The sequence below is a fragment of the Hypanus sabinus genome, chromosome 11 (genome assembly GCF_030144855.1).
Source record: "Hypanus sabinus isolate sHypSab1 chromosome 11, sHypSab1.hap1, whole genome shotgun sequence".
NCBI lineage: Eukaryota > Metazoa > Chordata > Chondrichthyes > Myliobatiformes > Dasyatidae > Hypanus > Hypanus sabinus.
Genome location: NC_082716.1, coordinates 39712087 through 39732975, shown reverse-complemented (window position 1 = coordinate 39732975; position 20889 = coordinate 39712087). Strand labels below are relative to the sequence as shown.

General features: G+C 37.9%; 1 protein-coding gene across 4 annotated transcripts; it reads right to left on the bottom strand.

The window, feature by feature from the left end:
* Positions 1–262: 262 nt before the first annotated feature.
* On the bottom strand, positions 263–20780 carry akr1a1b (aldo-keto reductase family 1, member A1b (aldehyde reductase)). Of its 4 annotated transcripts, XM_059984177.1 has the most exons (10): positions 20498–20780; positions 19216–19282; positions 16553–16645; positions 10000–10119; positions 6023–6174; positions 5531–5726; positions 4899–5098; positions 1620–1692; positions 624–710; positions 263–521 (listed from the first exon to the last, which is right to left on the bottom strand). In XM_059984177.1, exons 2-10 carry the CDS (start codon positions 19273–19275, stop codon positions 456–458), a joined length of 1047 nt encoding a protein of 348 aa, XP_059840160.1. In that variant the 5' UTR covers positions 19276–19282; positions 20498–20780; the 3' UTR covers positions 263–455. The 4 variants fall into 4 exon arrangements, with proteins under 4 accessions (XP_059840160.1, XP_059840161.1, XP_059840159.1 ...); XM_059984178.1 differs by lacking the exon at positions 19216–19282 and having other exon boundaries at positions 20498–20779; XM_059984176.1 differs by lacking the exons at positions 19216–19282; positions 20498–20780 and adding an exon at positions 20272–20485.
* Positions 20781–20889: the final 109 nt, after the last annotated feature.

Genomic DNA, 20889 nt, shown 5'->3' with positions numbered 1-20889 from the left:
CTGCTTTAGACCAATGGAAGTGCCTATCTATAGAACCACTTCCTCTGACAAATTTAAGCATTAGTTCAAGTATAAGTAATCCATTGAGTCCTGGTATTTTTTAAATATTCCATAATCTTGCTTTTGCACAGTTTTGTTTCCCACCATAGTAAGGTACAATTTATATGCTGTACAGTCTGTACACGTGCCTATGACTTGACAGCATTCACGTTTTTCATTGTACTGTTCCTTGTAATGGTGCACATGACAATAAACACATGACTTGACTTGTACAAAAGTTGATTTTATTTCCAAACATTTACATTTTTGAATGAATTGTTTGCAGTCAAATCTCTTAAAGAGTGACTACATGTTTCTTCTATATGATGCAAACACATTCAATTTTTTATAAGCAAAATTGGTTTACCAAACGGTACAACAAATAACTGAGGCAGCAATGGCTCATCCCACCATCACTAATATGGATCATGGAAAGGGTAATATGGATGCAGTGCATCTCTCACCACAAATTTGTCACCAACCTGTTAACAACAAAAAAGTAAGAATTATTTAAGGATGACTTTGACTATTTTGAATAATGAAATTGTTGGGGTCAATGTGGAGTGAAGGCCATGAGCACCTACCTTCACCTTTGGAACAATATACCGGTAGTTTCTATTGAGACTTCCAATTGTTTTCATTTCATCTTCAGTCAGTGTGAAATCAAACACCTGGGTGAGGACAGAGAAAAGCATATCAGAATAACATACCAAAGATTTCTCAGTTAATAGTGAATAAAATGATTCCTAAATAAATAAAACTTTTCATGAAATTGGAACTCCACTTTTAAAGGACCGACCAGGGAAAAACTGGAGCAACCAGCTCTCTGGCACTGAATCTGGCTCTGTGGCTCAGAAGCGAAAAAAGGAGAAGAGGAGAATGGTGGTTATATAGAATGCAATAGTTAGGGGAACAGACAGGCATTTCTGTGGATGACAAAGATACTCCAAGGTAGCATGTTGCCTTCCAGGTGCCAGGGTTAGAGACATCTCAGATTAAGTCCAGAGCACTCTTGAGGTGCAAGGAAAGTAGCCAGAAGCTTTGGTACATAGAACAGTAGAAACACACCTAGAACAAGCCATTGCATTTAAGAGTGATTATTTAATATGTGTTCTGCTTCAGTTGTAACCATTTGTCAGATGGAAAATGGGGTTGGTTAGTAGGAAACAAATGCGAGCATTGAATTACAATGATAAAAGTGATATATAAGTAGAAATCATTTTGTTTTCCAGAGAGATTTGCTCAAACAGGTGAAAGGTAAAGCTATGATACTAATATACTAATAGGCACATGAGCAAAGACTGGATATACTTCATTGAACTCTGGAAAAAAGCAAAATCATTGAGGAAACAATTGGTTGCTACAAAAGATAAAGATTTTAAAATTTCCACTGCATGAATCAATTAACAAGAACTGAATAGATCTTTTCACTGTTAATCAACTTTCAGAAGATAGTGGGAATTACGGTGTCAAAAACAAAAAAAAACTTTCTAAAACCATTGGATTTTCAATCCTAATATTTACTACTCATGGAATAATGAGTGACACCCAGTATTAACACCGGCTAAATATCAAGTTACCTGCATGTTCTGTGCAATTCGCTCTGCATTGACACTCTTGGGAATGACTACTACCCCACGCTGTACCTGCCACCTGTAGAAAGAAATATTTTAATGGATACAAAAAATACTTATTCATTACCTAAAATTCATTAGTCAACCATAAAGGAAGACAGCAGACATCTACATTTGAAAAAGATTGCAAAGGTTGCACAGAGGCTTTTTGGATAAAAAGTATTCTTTTTGTAAAAATTCCAAATTCAAAATGTAATCCTTTATAGACACCAAGATATGTAGAATAATATTCTGTGCCAAGAACTTATGAAAGCCTGCTCATCCCCAGTAAGTGGTAAAAGTGTGATAAAGTTGCTGCAGCTGAATCTCTAATGATGCAAGAGAGATTTCTGTTAAGCTGAATATTGAGAGCCATATTAGAAGCCTCTTTATATTTAGATGGATAAATTACTTTGTCCATAACGATATGTAATCTCGCCTTTTGGAGGAGAAAAGGGAGGAACTTGCAGAGGCCCTAGTCATAATCTTGGTGCCTGAAGAATGGAAACTTGCAGATCTTCCAAAACAGGATGTAGGGAGATATTCAGTGATGTGAGACAAGTTGGTGACACATTAGATGGTGGGGAAAAATTTAGAAGCATAAATTAGGGCAAAACTACCAGTTACTTGGAAGGATATAGGTTTGAATAAGGCAATTTATGTCTAACTAACTTCAATGTTTTAGATTATGATAAAAGCTGACATGGCAAATAAGAAAAAGACATTACAAGGACAGGAAATAAATGGGGCTCTAGCAGCACATTCAGCAAACTGTAACAGGAAACAGTGATGAAAGGTTGTTTTTGAAATAAAGGAAAACATACAATGGAGCTATAGAGGTATTAGTGCTGGACCTACTGCAGATCCGATACATTAATGAGTAGAATTAGTATGTACACAGTCTTACTTTATTAGGTATCTATTTATCCTAATAAAATAGCTATTGACTGCATGTATATGGTCTTCTGCTGCTGTAGCACATCCCCTTCAAGGTTTGAAGTGCTGTGCACTTAGAGATGCTCTTCTGCACAACCACTGCTATAATGCGTGGTTATTTGAGCTACTGTCACCTACTTGCCTGTTTGAATCAGTCTGGCCATTCTCTGACCTCTCGTTAACAAGGTGTTTTTGTCCACAGAACTGCCACTCACTGGATTTTTTTTGTTTTTCACACCATTCTCTGTAAACTCTGGAGATTGTTGTGCACGAAAATCTCAAGAAATCAGCAGTTTTTGGTATACTCAAACCACTCCATTTGGCACCAATCATTCCTTGATCAAAATCACATTTCTTCCCCATTCCGATGTTTGGTCTGAACAACTGGACCTCTTAATCATATCTGCATGCTTTTATGCATTGAGCTGCTGCCACTTGATTGACTGATTGGATATTTGCAATAACGTGCAGGTGTATCCATTAAGGTGAGCGAATAAAGGAAACTTGCAAATTTTGTGTTACCCGCTGTTATGGATGCCAAGTGAATTGAGGTGGATAACCACAGACATCAAGGAAGAATTGATGGAAAGTGAAAACAGAATGCTGACAAATATTATGATACATTTTGGTTGGAGAACGAGGCTATACAATTTAGAGGACATATTTCTAAGCAAGTGCAGGAAAAAAAGAAATTTAGAAGTATTTGTAGTTCTTAATACAGTAGGTTGAGGAAATGATTAAAATTAAAAAAAACAGGTGGGATCCTAGGCTTTATTAATAGAGAAAATATGACAGCAAGAGGCCATGATGAACCTTTACAAAACACTGTTTTGGTCACAACTGGTATAAATGTGAGCACTTGGAAGGATGTGAAGAGTTGGAGGACACATGAAATTTCTAATTATATTATGATTCTAACTTTGAGGGACCCTAGTTATATGTATAGAGGTGGCTGAGGATATCTAGTACTATTAAAGTTATGAAGGATTTCATATAGCAGTGAGAATATAATATTGTTATCAAGAGATACTTTTAATGGTACTTCACTTTGCACCAGGAATGAGTTTTCAGAAACAAGAGAAAATCTGCAGATGCTAGAAAACTGAGCAGCACACAAAATGATGGAGGAACTCAGTAGGTCCGGCAGCATTTTGTGTTATGGGTTTTTAGAAGTTCGGATTTCCTTAACCAAGGAAGGATGCGCTTAGCATGGAAGCTGAATAGCAAACATTCATAAGATTATTCTAGGATAGCATGACTGACTAGTGAAGAGAGACTGGGGTGATTAGGCCAAGTGTCAGGAGTTTAGAAAAATGAGAACATTGAAACTTATACAATTCTGACTGGACTGAACAGACAAGATGCAAAGAGGATGTTTTCAAAAAGCAGGAAAGCTTAAAACTAAGGTGCCGAGTCTAAGGATACAGGACTGATTATTTTGGACTCACAAGGAAAAATTTATTCATCCAGATAGTGGTGACCCTATGGATTCTCTACAGCAGTCAGCTTCTGACTGAAAAATGGAACAGGCTCAAAGGCCAAAGTCCTACTCCAAATTTCTATGTTTTTATGTTAAAAACATAGAAACATTTTATTTAAAACCCCATTCCCTACTGAGATGGGAATTCAAATCTCTGGATGCAGGACTGGAATTACAGTATTAAATGGTGATTCTCATGTTACCTTTCCCACCGCTCCCCAGCATGGGCACATTTTATTCAAACAGTTAGTGTACATCTAAAATAATTAGCTTTGATCAGGACAGAAACATTTTAAGAGCTGACAGGATTCTTTTGGAATCAATGTGACTGTAATTATAGAATCTTTTGAGACTTTCATGCTGCAGAAGAGAATCATTGATGGCATGAAAGTCAAGCAGCAGGGCTCTCTGGGCAAAGTTTTTAGTGTTTTCACAGTTCCAAGCTTTCAGATGGTAACCTGGCTTTTACGTATCAAAAATATTCTCACCACAAAGATGGATGCACTTCTGCAAAAAGAGTGGGGAGAAAATAACTACAAAAACAAATAGCATTAGCAATTTAAAAAATTGCAGTTGGAGGGGGAGAAATTTCTCGCATAGGCAGACTCCACAGCTACAGATCCATGTCAGCGTGAATCGATGTAGTTGTCACTTTCTCTTTGATGCCTGATAACTATTCAGAACTTCTGGAATCACCAAAAATATACCAATTCTTCCTGTCATTCTTGTTTCTTATAATAAACAAATTAGTGTTATTTTGTGTTGTGCTTATTGATTTAAGTTATTTAAAGCCTCATGTTTACTGATAACATGATTTTAAGATCTTGCACCTGAGCAGCACTTGAGCAGGTGATTTTCCATGCTTATTGGCTATTGCTTTAATATCAGAATCTTCAATTAACAATGGTTCATCTGTGTCTTTCTTTGGCCGGTAAGGGGAACCAAGTGGACTATAGGCAGTCACTTTCAATCCAAGTTTCTGGCAATGCTCAATCAGTTCATTCTGAGCCAAGTATGGATGACACTCTACCTGTGTAAGACAGAATAAAATGCCTTAGGAAGAAATGCTATGGATAATGTAATCAGGACCTGTGATGTTAGATCTAAAGACATTTTGATTTAAATACAAGATTGTTTGTCAAATGTCCTTACAAGAAAATGAAGTTCATTTACTGGACTTTTTGTTCAAATGTCAACAAATCATCAAAATTAGTTCATTATGGAAATTATTGGTCATAGGCACTTTGTATGAAAAATAATTAATAGCAATGTGTACCTGCATATTTAGTTCAAGCAGTTTCTTTGTTCTATTGATTTCATAATACATTATTCAGATGTAGGATAGTAATGATTTGTCTGTTAATGAGTTAAAATATGGAGATATCTATGATTTTGCAGAAGTGATACAGATATATACAACTAATTCACTGGCAAGCACTTCAATTAAAGAAAAATTTCTAACCTGCAGCACTGCTGGTTTGATAGTAGCTTCAGCAATAACATCATCTATCTGTCGACTGCTGAAGTTTGAGAGGCCAATAGCTTTCACCAAGCCCTTTTCTACTAATTTCTCCATAGCTTTCCAAGTTTCCTTATAATCGATATAATCATACTGTATTGCCCCATCAGGATTCACTGGGAAGGGGTTGTCACCTTTTCTGCAAATAAAATTTATTGTTCAAAACATGAAGAACACACAATTTAGACATCAACGAATAGAAAACTTGCATCTTATTAAAATTATATTTACTTAAAACATTCAAAAACTCATTGCTGGAGATACACTGAATACAAACCATTGTGTTAAAATCCTATGAAAATTTTAAAAAGGCAAGGAGCATGCTACAATTTGGAAAAAAATAAAATTTTCATCCATATGTAATTTACAAAATTAAAATCCAAAAACAAAATCCTCCAAACTGCACAAAAAATTAAGATATAAACTATACTTTACTGAAAGGCAAAAGGCCAGTGGATCAGGTATAAATCCAGGTAAGTGAGCTTCAGATCTTCCAAAGATTTGCGACAAGCAGTTTCCACATCTTCAGGATGATGCTTAGTATTCCACAGCTTGGAGGTTACAAAAAGTTCTTCACGTTTCACAATCTGCAAAAGTAAATGTATGTGATAAAACAAGCTAAATCCCTTGGTTAGCTTGGATATCCAATCAATTTCATAGTGTCAAATATCTGAATGCTAAGAATCAAAAAGTCTCATCATTTTGAATATTTTACTTTTAAAAGATGTAATACAACCAAAATATTTAATAGTGTCATGTCATTTTCACTAATAAAATAACATAAAACATTTGTTGTGGAATAGAACAGCCTTTCTCTTTTTTTTGTACAATACCAGGAACAAGCTTTCAGTCAAGTTATTTTTCCAGCTAAAATAAACCACTACAAATCAACACAACATAAAATGTTGGAGGAACTCAGCAGGCCTGGCAGTATCTATGGAAGAGTACAGTTGACATTTTGGCCTGAAGGAGGCCAGTGGATGGACATCCACTGTCATGATGAGGCCACACTTAAGTTGGAGGAACACCATCTTCTATTCCATTTAGGTAGCCTCCAACCTGATGGCATGAACATTGATTTCTCTAACTTCCAGTAATGCTCCCCCTGCTTCAGCATTGCCCATCCCCTTTTCCCTCTCTCACCCTATCTCCTTGCCCACCCATCACTTCTCTCTGGCGCTCCTCCCCTCCCCCCACTTTCTTTCTTCCATGGCCTTATATCTTTTTCACCAATCGACTTCCCAGTTCTTTACTTCATCCTTCTCTCTTCAGGTTTTACCCATCACCTTGTGTTTTTCCTCTCTCCCCTCCCCCTACCTTTAAAATCTACTCCTCAGCCTTTCTTCCTCCAGTCCTGCCAAAAGGTTTCAGGCTGAAATGATGACTGTACTCTTTTCCATTGATGCTGCCTGGCCTGTTGAGTTCCTCTAGCATTTTGTGTGCATTGCTCAGACTTCCAGTATCTGCAGATTTTCTTGTTTGTCACTGCAAATCAAAAAGTGATGTTCGAAATATGTTAACATGGTTAATTTTTCAGGTTAATTATCTTTCATCAGAAGGCAAGTTGGCCTAGAAAGCATAATTTAATTTTTAAGAGACAGTGACTGATGAACTAAATTCACTTAGTCAATTAGAAAATTATGCAAATACATTTGTATAATTCAATACAATTCACAAATTGCTTGACCCTTAACTCAGGAAATGGAAAGAAATATTTCAAACAAATCTGGGCATTGGCTGAAGAAAAATGGCTATGCAAAAATCCAAAGTATCTGAAAGTATATCACTGAAACGTATAGAAGTATGTTGCTGACTTCAGTTGGATGTTATTCTTTATAGTAGAATTGAAACAATTATTTTAAAGGAAAATTATTATTACAGGAAAGACCAAAAGATGAATTGAAAAGTAGAAAACAAGAGACACCATTTAGTCAATTACTATGTGGATCTGCAAATGAGGGTAATCCATCAGTACAAACTAATCACAAGTACTAAGCAGAAAATCAATCAGCAGTATGCTGTGTAGTTCATAGAAAAGTTTAAATCAGGGTGTTGGCTGGTGTACAGAAAATTCAAGTTTACATGGCAAGTTTTGATGAAGCAGTTAAGTTCAGACAAACAAAAACAGCACATTTTTACTAGCAAAATCGTTTAAGAGATCACATTTAAACTGGTTGATTGTAAATGCTATCTTTTAAAACAAGACAATGTGCCATAATGACTACTGCCCAGTGGCATTGACATCTACCACATGAAGTGCTTTGAGAGGCTCATCATGGTATGCATCATCTCCAGCCTTCCAGACAACCTTGACTCACTTCTGTTTGCTTCCCTGGCTCTACACTCATCTCTGGAGCATCTGGAGATTAAAGATCAATGCATCAGACCATTGTTTATTAATCACTGCTCTGCCTTCAATATAATAATTCCAAGCAAATTCATGACCAACTCCAGACCTGTCAAGATGGCGCCAGCGAACAACAATTCCTCGGGCATCATCTTCAATCACTTCAGTTTTTCTACATCTTCTACTTTTATCTTAATTTTGTTTTTGAAACCCTTGGAGCCTGTGACTTAATGTGTAGTTCAATCGAGTAAGCTATCGCTTTGCTGTCCCTGAGAAAACTCCAGGAGAGAAGCATGAACACAAGCTACCACAAGAAGCTCAGAGATGAGGTGAGGGACCATGATCGACTACATTTCTCGCTGATTAAAGTGTCGAGGAAGAATGAAAAAATTGAGGAAAATGTGGAGGAGAGCGTGCTCCCCTTGGAGGGGCCACTGGATTCCGTTGAGGCTCTCCCCAAGGCTTCTGGAAATGTTATGAAAATTCTGAGATTTATGGATTGGACTGTAGCTCAACCCAACTATAGTTCACAATGGCCTCTTCTATGCTTTTTTTTATGTTCTCGCCCATTCTTTCTTGCTGCCAATTAGTGGGTGAGGGTTTGGGGTTTGATGTTCTTATTGCCGTTTCTCTGCGTGAGAGATGTTAGTTTTTGTGTGAGGGAGGGGGTTGGAGTGGTTTGGGTTTTATGAGTTTTTGTTTCTTTTTCTTTTCATGTGTGGGAGGAATTGACATCTTTTCTTTCAACTACTTGTATTCTGCATACATACTTTGACCCTGAGAATGAACAACTGCAACTGTATCCTTGACTTCCTGACCATCAGTAAGATGACGTAGCAACTCCCACAGCACAACTATTTTAAACACCGGTGCTTCACAATGTTAAAACCTCTCAGCCCCGATTCTGCTCCCTGTACGCTTGTGACTGTATAGGCAGATTGTGCTTTAATTCTATCTATTAATTTGCAGATGATACTGCCATAGTGGGCCATAGCTGAAATAATGACAAGACAGTGTACAGGAAGGATATAGAGAGCTTAATAATATGGTGTCATGACAACAACCATTCCCTTAAGGTCAGGAGAACAAAAGAGCTGGTCAGTGACTTCAGAAAGGGGGTGTGCACATGCTCCTGTCTATATCAACAGTGTTGAGGTTGAAATTTCAACTTCCTAGGAGTGAACATCACCAATAGCCTGTCCTGGTCCAACCATGTTGATGTCACAACCAGGAAAACTCATCAATGCCTCTACTTCCTTAGTAGAAATAGGGAAATTCGGCATGTCCCTATTAACTATTACCAATTTTTAACCAATGCACTAGAAAAAACATTTTATCTGGATGTATAACAGCATGGAATGGCAACTGTTCTGCCTGTAATTGCAACTGCATGAAACTGCAGACAGTTATGAACACAGCTCAAGAAAATTACAGGTACCAACTTCTTCTCCATGGACCTTCTATACATTTCTTGCTATCTCAGTAGAGTAGCCAGGATAATCAAGGACTCCATCCAGGCAGAAGATCCAAGACCAACTCAAATATAGTTTCTACCCCACTGTTAAAAGACAATTAAATTGTCCACTGGTTCAGGAAGATGAACCCTACCTCATTATGATATTGCACCTTATTGTTCACCAGCACTTTCACTATAGCTGCTATTCTTTATTCTGCATTATTATTTTCCCCTGTACTACTTCCATGCACTGTATCATGATTGGATCTGTATGAACAAAATGCAAGACAAACTTCTCATTCTATTTCAGTACATTTGACCATAATAAACCAATTCCAAAAAGGATTCTTAATAATATGAAAATCCTCAAGTTAAATAATACCTGGTTTTTAACCTGGACCCACAACTTGCAATGAAATAATTGCCAGTAATACATTCAATTGCAGAATTCTATCTATATACCTTGGTGGGGAAAGACATGGTACATGGCTCATTGCATTTATTCTAGAAGATGGATTCTTGCATGTCATTTTTTTGAAGGATACTTCCAAACACAAATTTGTGCAATGTGATTCCTATCCATGCAACATTTAATTTCTCAAATCATACCTTATCGGCACCAACTACTTCTTTAAAGAGGTCTCCAATTTCAGCTTCATTATTGTACACTGCAGCACAGTCCACATGACGATAACCACTCTTCAATGCATTCAGGATAGCTGTTTTTACCTTAGCAAAGAGTAAACATAATCACTGCCTATGATCAAAGTTCTTTTTCAGCATGAATATTGAGGATCAATTGTCATTTCAAAAATTTGTTCTCTCCACAAGCAAGACAAGAAGCAAAACATTTCTTGACAGTGATATTATATGCAGAGCAAAGATGATACAGAGGCTGTAACAGTCATTTGCAGCCATTTTCACATCTTTTATTGACTAAATTCAATAGAAGGTAACACTGGTCAGGAGATAATTGAATTATTGTCTCAAGGAGAAGTGGCAGAACAAAATACTGAAGTTTCGGATTTCTTCTCCAATGGTATTGCTCATTGCTTTAATTGATGGCTGCTGAACATAACCTCGCTGAAACACATCCCCATAATGGAATACTAATGTAGTATTCTTCACAAAAAGAATTTACCATTCTAGAAAATTCAAGAATAAAAATCCCTTGGGGGTCCACAGGTTTTAAATCAAAGGAAAGCTGGATGACTGGATCTCGATTATTCAAAGCATAAACAATGTATTGTAAAAATAGGAACATCCACGTAAAACAAATTTACTAATGTACACACAAACATTACAGAGCAATGGTGCTGGGTTTTGTCATTCATACACAACATAAACAACTTATACCATAAGTGTTTCAGTACTGTTTTTAGGCTCAACATTTTTCTCAGACTGTTCACAATAAGTCCACTAGAATGAGGTAGATATTCATAATAAATGATAGCTGCCTTTTAAGTGATAGCCAGTCTAGTATTTCTGTACACATATTTTTGAATATAATTGAGAAGCGGTCCTACACCTGACCAGGCCTCTTTTGCTGGACTGAAGTGTCAGGAAAAGAAAAACACTATATGCTTTTTAGATCCTCCACCAAGTTGGAGTAAAGGATCCAAAACAACATTAATTTCAAGGGAGATTATTTTAGTGTTTCAACCAATCATTAAAATTTTTTTTTCAATTTTAGTTTAAAATGTATCTGAAAGTCGGAGACCATTAAGAATGATTAAACAAAAAAAAGCTTTCGGGTGCATTTCAGGAATTGGCTACCTTAATGTACTCCTTTAAGCCCTGTCAAAATACTATGATGGTAGGGTAGGGGTTTCTTTATCTGGAACAGGTGAGAATAGGTAATGAGGAGACAATGGATGTAGATTCTTAGAAAGTGCTGGAAGGGAAGAGCATGACTAGGTTATTAAGTTCCTTGAGAAATAAACAGATTCTTTGTTGATCCTGAAGGAAATTACAGTGTCACAGTAGCATTACAAATACATAGATATACAAATATTAGAAGTAAGAAAAAATAAAACATAAGTCCTTCAAACAGTCCAACAGGAGGAGGTGATCACCTCCCTGGCAATAGGTTGACTCATTATAGAGCCTAATGGCTGAGGGCAAGAATGACCTCCTGTAGCACTCTGGAGCAGCGCAGTTGTCTTAGTCTATTAATAAAACTAAATACTCTTTCCCTTCTACCTTCCTCAGAGAAAGTAGGCCTTTTATCTGGTTAGCATACCATCACTTCATTCTTGATCAAGTTTTATTCAAGTTCATTCAACTACAAGTCAGTGAAATAAATGTGTCATCTTAATATTTTGGGCAGTTAAAAATTATTCAAGTACACCTTGAAAAGTTGGTACAGAGAACAAAAAGCTTTGGCTGCTGTAGGAATATTTGTCTGAAATTTGCTTGTTGCTTAGAGCAGACAGAGATTATATCTTACAACACACAAAATGCCAGATGAACTAAACTGGCTAGGAAACATCTATGGGAAAGAGTAAATAGTTCAGGCAGCGACCCTTCATCAGGACTTAGTCTGATGCTCCCTGACCTGCTGAGCTCCTCCAGCATCGGGTGTGCGTTGCTTTGGCTTTCCAGCATCTTTTCTTGTGATGATGTATCTTGCTGTGCTTCAGTTAATCTAAACTGATTAACGCTGACAGTTTGCATTACTAAAGTACTCCACATTATGATTTTAGTGAGCTCTGCTCATATCAGAATCCAGAATCAGGTGACTTTTCACTGGCATGCGACATGAAATTTGTTAACTTAGCAGCAGTTCAATGCAATACATAATATAGAAGAAAAAAAATAATCATAAATACCTGAACCAATTACAGAATACATATATTGAATAAATTAAAAATTGTGCAAAAAACAGAAATACTATATATTAAAAAAGTGAGGTAGTGTCCAAAGATTCAATGTCTATTTAGGAATTGGATGGCAGAAGGGAAGAAACTGTTCCTGAATCACTGAGTGTGTGCCTTCAGACTTCTGTACCTCCAACCTGATGGTAACAATGAGAAAAGGGCATGCTCTGGGTGCCAGAGGTCCTTTATAATGAATGCTGCCTTTCTGAGACACCGCTCCTTGAAGATGTCCTGCGTACTTTGTAGGCTAGTGCCCAAGATGGAGCTGAATAAATTTACAACCTTCTACAGCTTCTTTCGGTCCTCTGCAGTAGACCATCCCTACCCCCCCATATTAGACAGTGATGCAGCCTGTCAGAATGCTCTCCATGGTACATCTATAGAAGTTTTTGAGTGATTTTTTGACATAACAAATCTCTTTAAACTCCTAGTCGCTGTCTTGCCTTTTTTATAACTACATCAATATGTTGGAACCAGGTTAGATCCTCAGAGATCTTGACACCCAGGAACTTGAAGCTGCTCACTCTCTCCACTTCTGATCCCTCTTTGAGGATTGGTATGTGTTTGTCTTACCCTGCCTGAAGTCCGCAAACTCTTTCATCTTACGGACGTTGAGTGCCGGTATTAATAATGCATTAATAGTTGAATTAAAGTTTGCATAATTTTTTAATAAAGTTTCCTTAGTTTACTGAACACTTTGACGGTCACTCCAATAAACAGGTAGTGGAAAAAAAAACACAACAACTGCTGGAAATATTCAACAAGCCAGGCATCTATCGGCAAGGGATAAGAGATTTGAGGCTTCAGATCAATGAACTTTAACCTTTATGAAAAATCATCTATTGAAATCTGATCGGGTCTCTCCAAGGCTGCCTGATCAAGTTATTTTCAGTATTTTCTGTTTTTAAAAAAAAATTTGCATTTCTAGCATCTGAAGCTGAAGAAAAACTTTCCAGGATGATTAGCACAAGTTGCTAATATATTTATAAATGAGCTCTAAAAAAAGGACATCTTTGTAAATTTTTCTTATTTAGAATATTTATCTCTAAGCAATTTTTAAAATAAATCGCGCCATCTCCGTTTTCTAATGCAAGATCATCTAGCTGTTTGTCAGGATGGAACTTACAGGACATTAAGAGGCCTGTCTATATTGTTGATTAGGAACATATTATTTTGGCTACTCTGCAAAGGAGAACAATTGCTCTATCGACTGCAGCAAAGCTTTCTTTTGGGCTGACAGATTTGTGGGTTTGGTTGTATATAGAAATACTTAAATCCTTAAGGGTTCCATTACTCTGAAAAATGCACAACTGTAATACAAAATTAATGTCAAATAAGTTTCATGCAGTTTATGGCAGGCGTCAAAGGAACAGGAATTCAAAACTCTATACCAGGGATAAATACCCACACTACTAATCGATGCTAATTTCAGCACTCAAGTAGATATTCTCTTTTGTTAAAAAACAAAACCAATGCAAAAATTCTTAGATCATTAGACAATGAATTGCCACCTTTATAAGAAAGTTTAAATTCAGCTGGCATTGACAATTAAGTTAGTGTTTGCAGCCAAGTTTCGGCAACTTCAATTAAGATGAATAAATTTTCAAGTATGTTCTGGAGTGGAAAGTGGAAAATTCTAACTAGGTGGTGCTTTGCCAAGGATGGAGCTAAAGGACTTTGATGCACAGTTGACTGATATTTACTCTGCATATCTGATCTGCAAGAATTCCTAAAAGGGAAGATGTCAATATGGCAGGAGAGGGGACAGGAGTTCTGTTGAAGGGTCTCGGCTCAAAACATTAACTGTTTATCTTACACAAATGCTACCTGGCTTGCTGAGTTCCCACAGCTTTTGTGCACGTTCCTTGGATTTTCAGCATCTGCAGATTTTTTCTTGAAAGTGATCTTTTGCACTCAATTATACCAAAATGCTGGCAAGTTCTTTTTTTTTTGGAAGAAATTTCCATACGAAAATTGCAAATACTAGAAAAAAAATGCAGAAGCAAGAAACAGAAGCTAGACAGTTTCCTGTTTTCAACAGTATGTTATTTTGCCAGTTAGCTTTACTGGTACTTTGCCAGCCGGTACGATTTCTGATCTTTCCAACAGTCTGTTATTAGTAAAAACAAGGTTACAGAAGAGTATTCTTAACACATTTTAGTGATTATTTTTTAATAAATGTAAGAGAATAGGAAGAGATAATGACAAAAAAGTTTAGTTTTGGCACTAGCTTGTGAGGAAACAAACAATAACACTGATGTAGGGAGATTTATTATAGTATTAAGCATCCCATTTTATACCTGGTAAATAAGAATTGCCAGTTTAATATACCAAATGAACTGTGTTCCACCAGCATTTTGTGTATGTAATTATTTTATTATTAAAGATTCATAAATAATTGTTTGAAGCGCATCAGAACACATTGATATACCATGAAATGAATGTTTATAAAGTTAATCCTTCCTGTAACTTAGCTGCAAAGACTAACTGAAAAGATACAAGGATGCATTGTAAAAATAGAAGCATATAGAATGTTAATTTTTGTATGATACAAAAACAGTGAAAACCTCCACGTACTCACTGCCTTTTAGTTAATAGTAAATGCTGTGTGTGGATGCAAAATAGTATTTGAGTAATTATCTGGTTAGTTCCAAGGATAATTTGCCAAAGGTAATTGCAGCTTGGTTTAGTGCCAGTCCCATTACATTGACGGCAGAAGTAGGGTATGCTCAGAAGGGAGCATTAGCCAGGACTTTAAGTGAAACATTCCAAATACTGATGGATTCTCATCAGTGAGAATCAATGTGAATTGCAGGACACATTGATCATCAACACTTTGCGGCCCTGGGTTCTTCCCAGGGCTACGCCTGTCTGAGGGTCGCTTGAATGATCAATTGCGCTCGCTTACCACCAGGCTTGAAAGCACACGTCTGGGGCGTTGCAGCGGGGCCTGATCTCTCTATGACAAGAGAGGTTGAGTAACCAGTTGAGACAGTTCACATGACAATGTGCTTAGACGTTTACCTAGTTCACTTCTTTAATGTCAGATCACACCTTTAAAAAGGTATCTGCATTTCCAAGCTGCCACCCACACCCAAGTCAGCCGCTACTGCTGAAAAATGGAAGTTGATAATCCCTTGCATCCTTAAGAATTTGAGGTACACATGCTTAAGTAACAATGTGAAAGACCTTGGTTGAGAAAAGTTATGAAGAGAGATAATACTTAGTCATCCCTGGAAGGGAGATGTGCTATATGTGTACTCCTCAAATCAAAATTCAGCTTTGTTCTATTGTGTACATGTTAACATGTCTTTCGAGGAGTTTTACCCAGATGTTAGCCAGTTTGCCTTATGGGGAAAGGTTGAATACCTAGGTCTTTTCTCCTTGGAGTGAATTAAGTTAAGAGAGTTGATAGAGATGTCCAAGAGGCATAGATAGAATTAACAGCCAGTGCCTTTTTCCAGGATGGCAATGGCTAAGACAAGAGGACTTTTTTTTAAAAAGGGTGATTTTGGAGGGGAAAATTGGGGGGGGGGGGGGGGAATTTAAGAGGAAGGCTTTGTTTTATTTCTACAGCGTGGCAAGTGCATGTAATGCACTGCCAGGGGATTGAAAAGTGCACTGTCGGGTGTGATGGCAGAGGCAGATTCATTAGGGACATTTAAGACTCTAAATTGGATGAACAAGATGAAGGCCTATGTGGAAGGGAAAGGTTAGATGCTTGTATTAAAAGGTTGGCCCAATATTGTTTCCTGAAATGTAGGCACTATGCTGTACTGTCAATGTTCTATTTCTGTCTTCCCAAATGGTTTGGATTTAAGCTTGGACTCAAGTGATCCATGCCAATTCCAAATCCTCAAGCTACTAGTCTCTGGATGAAGTCATACATAAAATAAGGAGCCTACTGAAGGACAATATAACAAAACAAACATAAAAGCAACACCTTTAGGCACTCAAAACTTATGGCAGAGTTCGTTAAATTAATGTTTCCACTTATTAGTAATTGTGATTAGCTGAAAGTATGCTTCTGCACATCTCAGTTCAGGAATAAGATCGTTTTCCAGTTACGCACTACAACTGATTAGCTAACCAACATATTTCCTTTAAGGCTAACTTGATATATGTGATTGCATTCAATAAAGTGGGGAAACGTGGAGAAGAGGGGAAAATATGACACCACAATAAACCAGGTACACAAGATTACTTGTCATTATTTTCAAATTCAGCTGAGGCGACTCAAGGTAAGGTTAATTAAATGTTGTCAATATAATTAGACACATTACCTCACCAGGTCCACTTTTCCATGTCCCCAGCCCAATGAGAGGCATCTTTTGTCCAGTATTGAGCACAACATAATCAGAAGTAGACATCTTAACCTAAAACAAGAGAGAATGATCCAAAAATTCTGGAGAAACTTAAATGACAATTATTACAGAAACCATTTAAGTCAATGTATTAATAAAATGTACTCCTAATACAAACATTAGTTGGTAAAGAAAACCACACAAATCATTTTGGAGACACATACACCATATACTCTGTAAATGAAAGAAAACTGCAGATGCTGGAAATCTGAAACTAAAAGAGAAAATACTAGAAAGACTCAGCAGGCTAGGCAGAATCCGTGAAGAGAAACAGAATTAAGGTTGCAGGTGAAATACCTTTCATGAGAACTCAGGTTCCATGTCTACAGTTTGTGAACCCTTTAGTTTCCTCTATTTCTGCATAAATATGACCCAAAATGTGATCAGCTCTAAATGCAAATCCTAAAACTAGACAGAGAGAACCCAATTAAATAAATCACAATTACACTTGTTCGTCCGTCTGTTTATTTATTTATTTATTTATTTATTGAGAAAATGATCCAATATTACATGTGTTTGTTGAAAAAAGTATGTGAACCTTTGCTTTCAGTAACTGGTGTGACCCCTTTGTATAGCAAAAACTTAAAAGATTTCAGGCATCTGTTCAGCTCCACACATCAGCTTGGAGGAATTTAAGGCCATTCCTTCTTACAAAACTGCTTCAACTCTGGATGTTGATGGGCTTCCTTGCATGAACTGCTTGCTTCAGGTCCTTCCACAACATTTCAATAGGGTCAAGGTCAGGATGTTGACTCAGCCATCCCAAAACGTGAAATTTTGTCTGCTTTGTGTTTAGAGTCATTGTATTGCTGCATGCTCCATTTTCTCTTGAGCCTCAGTTCACAGTTGGATACCCTGACACTTTCCTGTCAAATTTGCTGGTATAGTTCAGAATTCATAGTTCCATCAAAGATGGCATGACCTCCTGGGCCAGAGGCTGCAAAGCTGGTTAAAACCATAATGCTGCCACCACCAGGTTTCGCAAACAGGATGAGGTTCTTAAGCTGGAATGCAGTGTTCGCTTTTCGCCAAACTTAACACTTCTCATTTAAGCCAAAGAGTTCTATTTTGGACTCATCCGTCCATAGAAAATTCTTCCAATAGCTGTCTGGCTTATCCACGTGGTCCTTAGCAAACTTTAGATGGGCAACTATGTTCTTCTTGGAGAGTAGTGGTTTTCTCCTTGCAATCCTACCATGTACACCATTGTTGTTCAGTGTTTGTCTGATGGTAGACTCATGAATGTCGACATTAGCCAATGCAAGAGAGGCCTGTAGCTCCTTAGATGTTATCCTGGGATTCTTTGTGACCTCCTGGAATATTACACACATTGTTCTTGCAGTGATATTTGTTGGTCGACCACACCTGGGGAGAGTAATGAATTTCTTCCATTTGTGCACCACTTGCCTGACTGTGGACTGGTGGAGCTCAAACTCTTTAGAAATGGTTTTGTATCCTTTTCTAGCCTGGTGAGCAACAACAGGTCCTCAGAAATCTCATTTGATTGAGGCATAGCACACTACCAAAACCTTGTGTGGTGAAGATCAGACTTTGACAGTGCAGACCTAGGTTTATGTTCTTTAAATAGGGCAAGGCCTCCCACATGTACTCCTGATTGTCATCCGTTGATTGAAACCCCTGAATCTAATTTCCCCTTTAAATAAATTGATAATCCTAGAGGTTCACATAATTTCACAAAAAATAAATGTAATAGTGAACCATTTTTCTCAATAAATAAGTATTATGCTTTTGGTGTTGTTTATTTAATTGGGTTCCCTTTATCTAGTTTCAGGAAAAGTGAAGATCTGATCACATTTTAAGTCATATTTATGCAGAAAGGGAAAATTCTATAGGGTTCACAAACTTTCTAGCACCGCTGTATGCTGCCACACCTGTTGAGTGTTTCTACAATTTTCTCAGTCTTTGGGTTTAAATGCCAATGCTGAGTCCAGCAGCAGAACAGCTGGTCAGATGTGGTGGCAACTGATGTCCAATGTGTATCATAATTCCTTGCTGCAAAGCACAGAAGTGTAATTCAAATGGAAATTGAGCAGAAATTCCTTGTGGTTACAGCCTGTGTTTGAACATGATCTAGTTTCAGGGGTTTCTGACCTGGGATCCACAGACCCCTCAGTTAATGGTAGGGATCCATGGCATAAAAAAAAGGTTGGTAACCCCTTATCCAGCCCCATAAATTTTACGGCTTCTCCTGATTACTGTGCAGCAAAATTACTGCAAATTGGATGTGTCAATGAGATCACATTTCAGCAAGAGTTTCTCTGTACTACGTGGTGCTATTTAGCTTCATTATATTGAGGAAAGAAGTTATTATTTGTGTAACAGAAAATAAAACGATTTTTCCATGAAGGAAGTTGCTTTTCAAAAAAAAAAGTATTGGTCCAGGGTGTCCCAGTAAAAATCTGAATGTATTACTGAAAGGAATGGTCTTGGCCATAAGAACCTTCGTGTTTTTTTAAAAATTTTGCCACAAACTGTACAGGATGGGCTTAAAGCCAGAACAAGTAAACTATTCATACAAATTCTTTTGTACCAAAAACTTGCAATAAATTCCTATGTGTTACCTTACAGTAGTTTCTGCAGATTTGCTTTGGCCTTAAAATTTGGGTTAAAATCCTTTGCATGTTGCCCCTTCAAAATTGAAACAAAATACTTGTGAATGAACGACATCTCCAACTTTCCAATTTCGCTGCTCTAGGACAAATAATATTCAGGATAGATTTCATAGATATGCAGATTTAAAATTATTTTGCTACATTCATTTCTTACTAGACTTTTATTCTGTTGCAGATTATCAAACCAATTCCTGCACAGCTTCAAATAACTGAAATCCTTTAAAAAGAACACGATCAGTGTTTTTGAAAATACTCAGAAGCATGCTGCTATTGTCATAAATTATCTAAGTGTATTCCTAGGATTAATATAATGGCACACTGCAAAATGGAAACAGAAAATACATTTCATTTTTGATCACATTTGGATATACTAAGTGTAAAAGTGCTCAACATTAAAATTAGATTTGGGGCAGTCAAGATGTGACTGCAATTCATTTTGGCCAAAGAGACTTCTCTGAAGCATAAATCAATTTCTCAAGTATTATCACATCAGGACACATCTTAATTTCGCTGAAGCACTTTTACATGGGATCTAATACTAATTTTTTTTAAATCAAATTAAAGAATGCAAAAAATAGAAGTGCTCAAAAATCAAGTAATATCTGTGGGTTGTGATGAAGGATCTTGAACCATTGACTGTTTTAATGTCCATTAACACTGTTTAACTTGCTGAGTACCTCTGCATTTTCTGATTTAGTTCTGGATTTGCAGCATCAGCAGCTAAAAATGTAATGTTCTTTGTCAGGCCCTCAGGAATTATGACGACTTTCAAGGACTTAAGATGCCCGAGACCAATGAGGAAACCAGTCCCAAGGGTTTCGGCCCGAAACGTAGTTACAACCTCCTCCCATAGACGCTGTCTGGCCTGCTGAGTTCTGCCAGCATTTTGTGTTTTTATTTATTTCCAGCATCTGCACATTCACTCGTGTTCCCTTTCACAGCTGACAGGGTAGACTGTCTGGCGGCAGAATCGTCCTCTCTAAATAACAATTTCTTAAAACAAACCAAAAGCTCCTCGCTACGTTCAGTCCCGCGCCATTGATTCTCAGGAGTCAAAAGGGATGCAGGCAGCAGTTTTCCAAGGAAACCTGAAATACTCCTTTGGGTCCGCCTGGATTTTCCGAGGTGCAGCCCAGAAGAGCGTCTGTAATAATGATGCACCTCAATCGTACACAGAGTGTATTGAACAGAAAGGCTAATCATTAAATCAATCCGCTCAGAAGCGACTTACCAACATCGATCAACGTTATGATCTTCCAGCTCCTCACCCTTTCGCCTCCAGCGTCAACGACGACGGCAACGCGCTCGCTCTGCGGGGCCTTCACCCGACCAATTAGATGCTGCCGCCAGCCTTACGTCGCCGTCACGCTGGTTTCAAAGGTTTCCCGTGTACATTTTAAGGAAATAAAGCCTTTTCCCAACTCAACTTGTCGATAGCGAGTCACACTCGTTTTTAGGAGGGAAGACGGACGCTGGGTGGAGCGCCCGGCGGGGCGGGGGCGCGCGGAGGGGGAGGGGGAGGGGCAGGGGCGGGGGCGCGCGGAGGGGCAGGGGGCGGGGCGGGGCGGGGGCGCGCGGAGGGGCAGGGGGAGGGGCAGGGGCGGGGGCGCGCGGAGGGGCGGG

Excerpts from the sequence above, each read along its gene's own strand:
- akr1a1b (XM_059984176.1), bottom strand. The coding sequence starts at position 20,469 with ATGATTAGCCTTTCTGTTCAATACACTCTGTGTACGATTGAGGTGCAT. Across the intron at positions 16,646-20,271 it reads AACGTAGCGAGGAGCTTTTG|GTTAAGATGTCTACTTCTGA; the intron begins GTTTGTTTTAAG and ends CTCTTGTTTTAG. Across the intron at positions 6,175-9,999 it reads AAGTAGTTGGTGCCGATAAG|ATTGTGAAACGTGAAGAACT; the intron begins GTATGATTTGAG and ends TTACTTTTGCAG.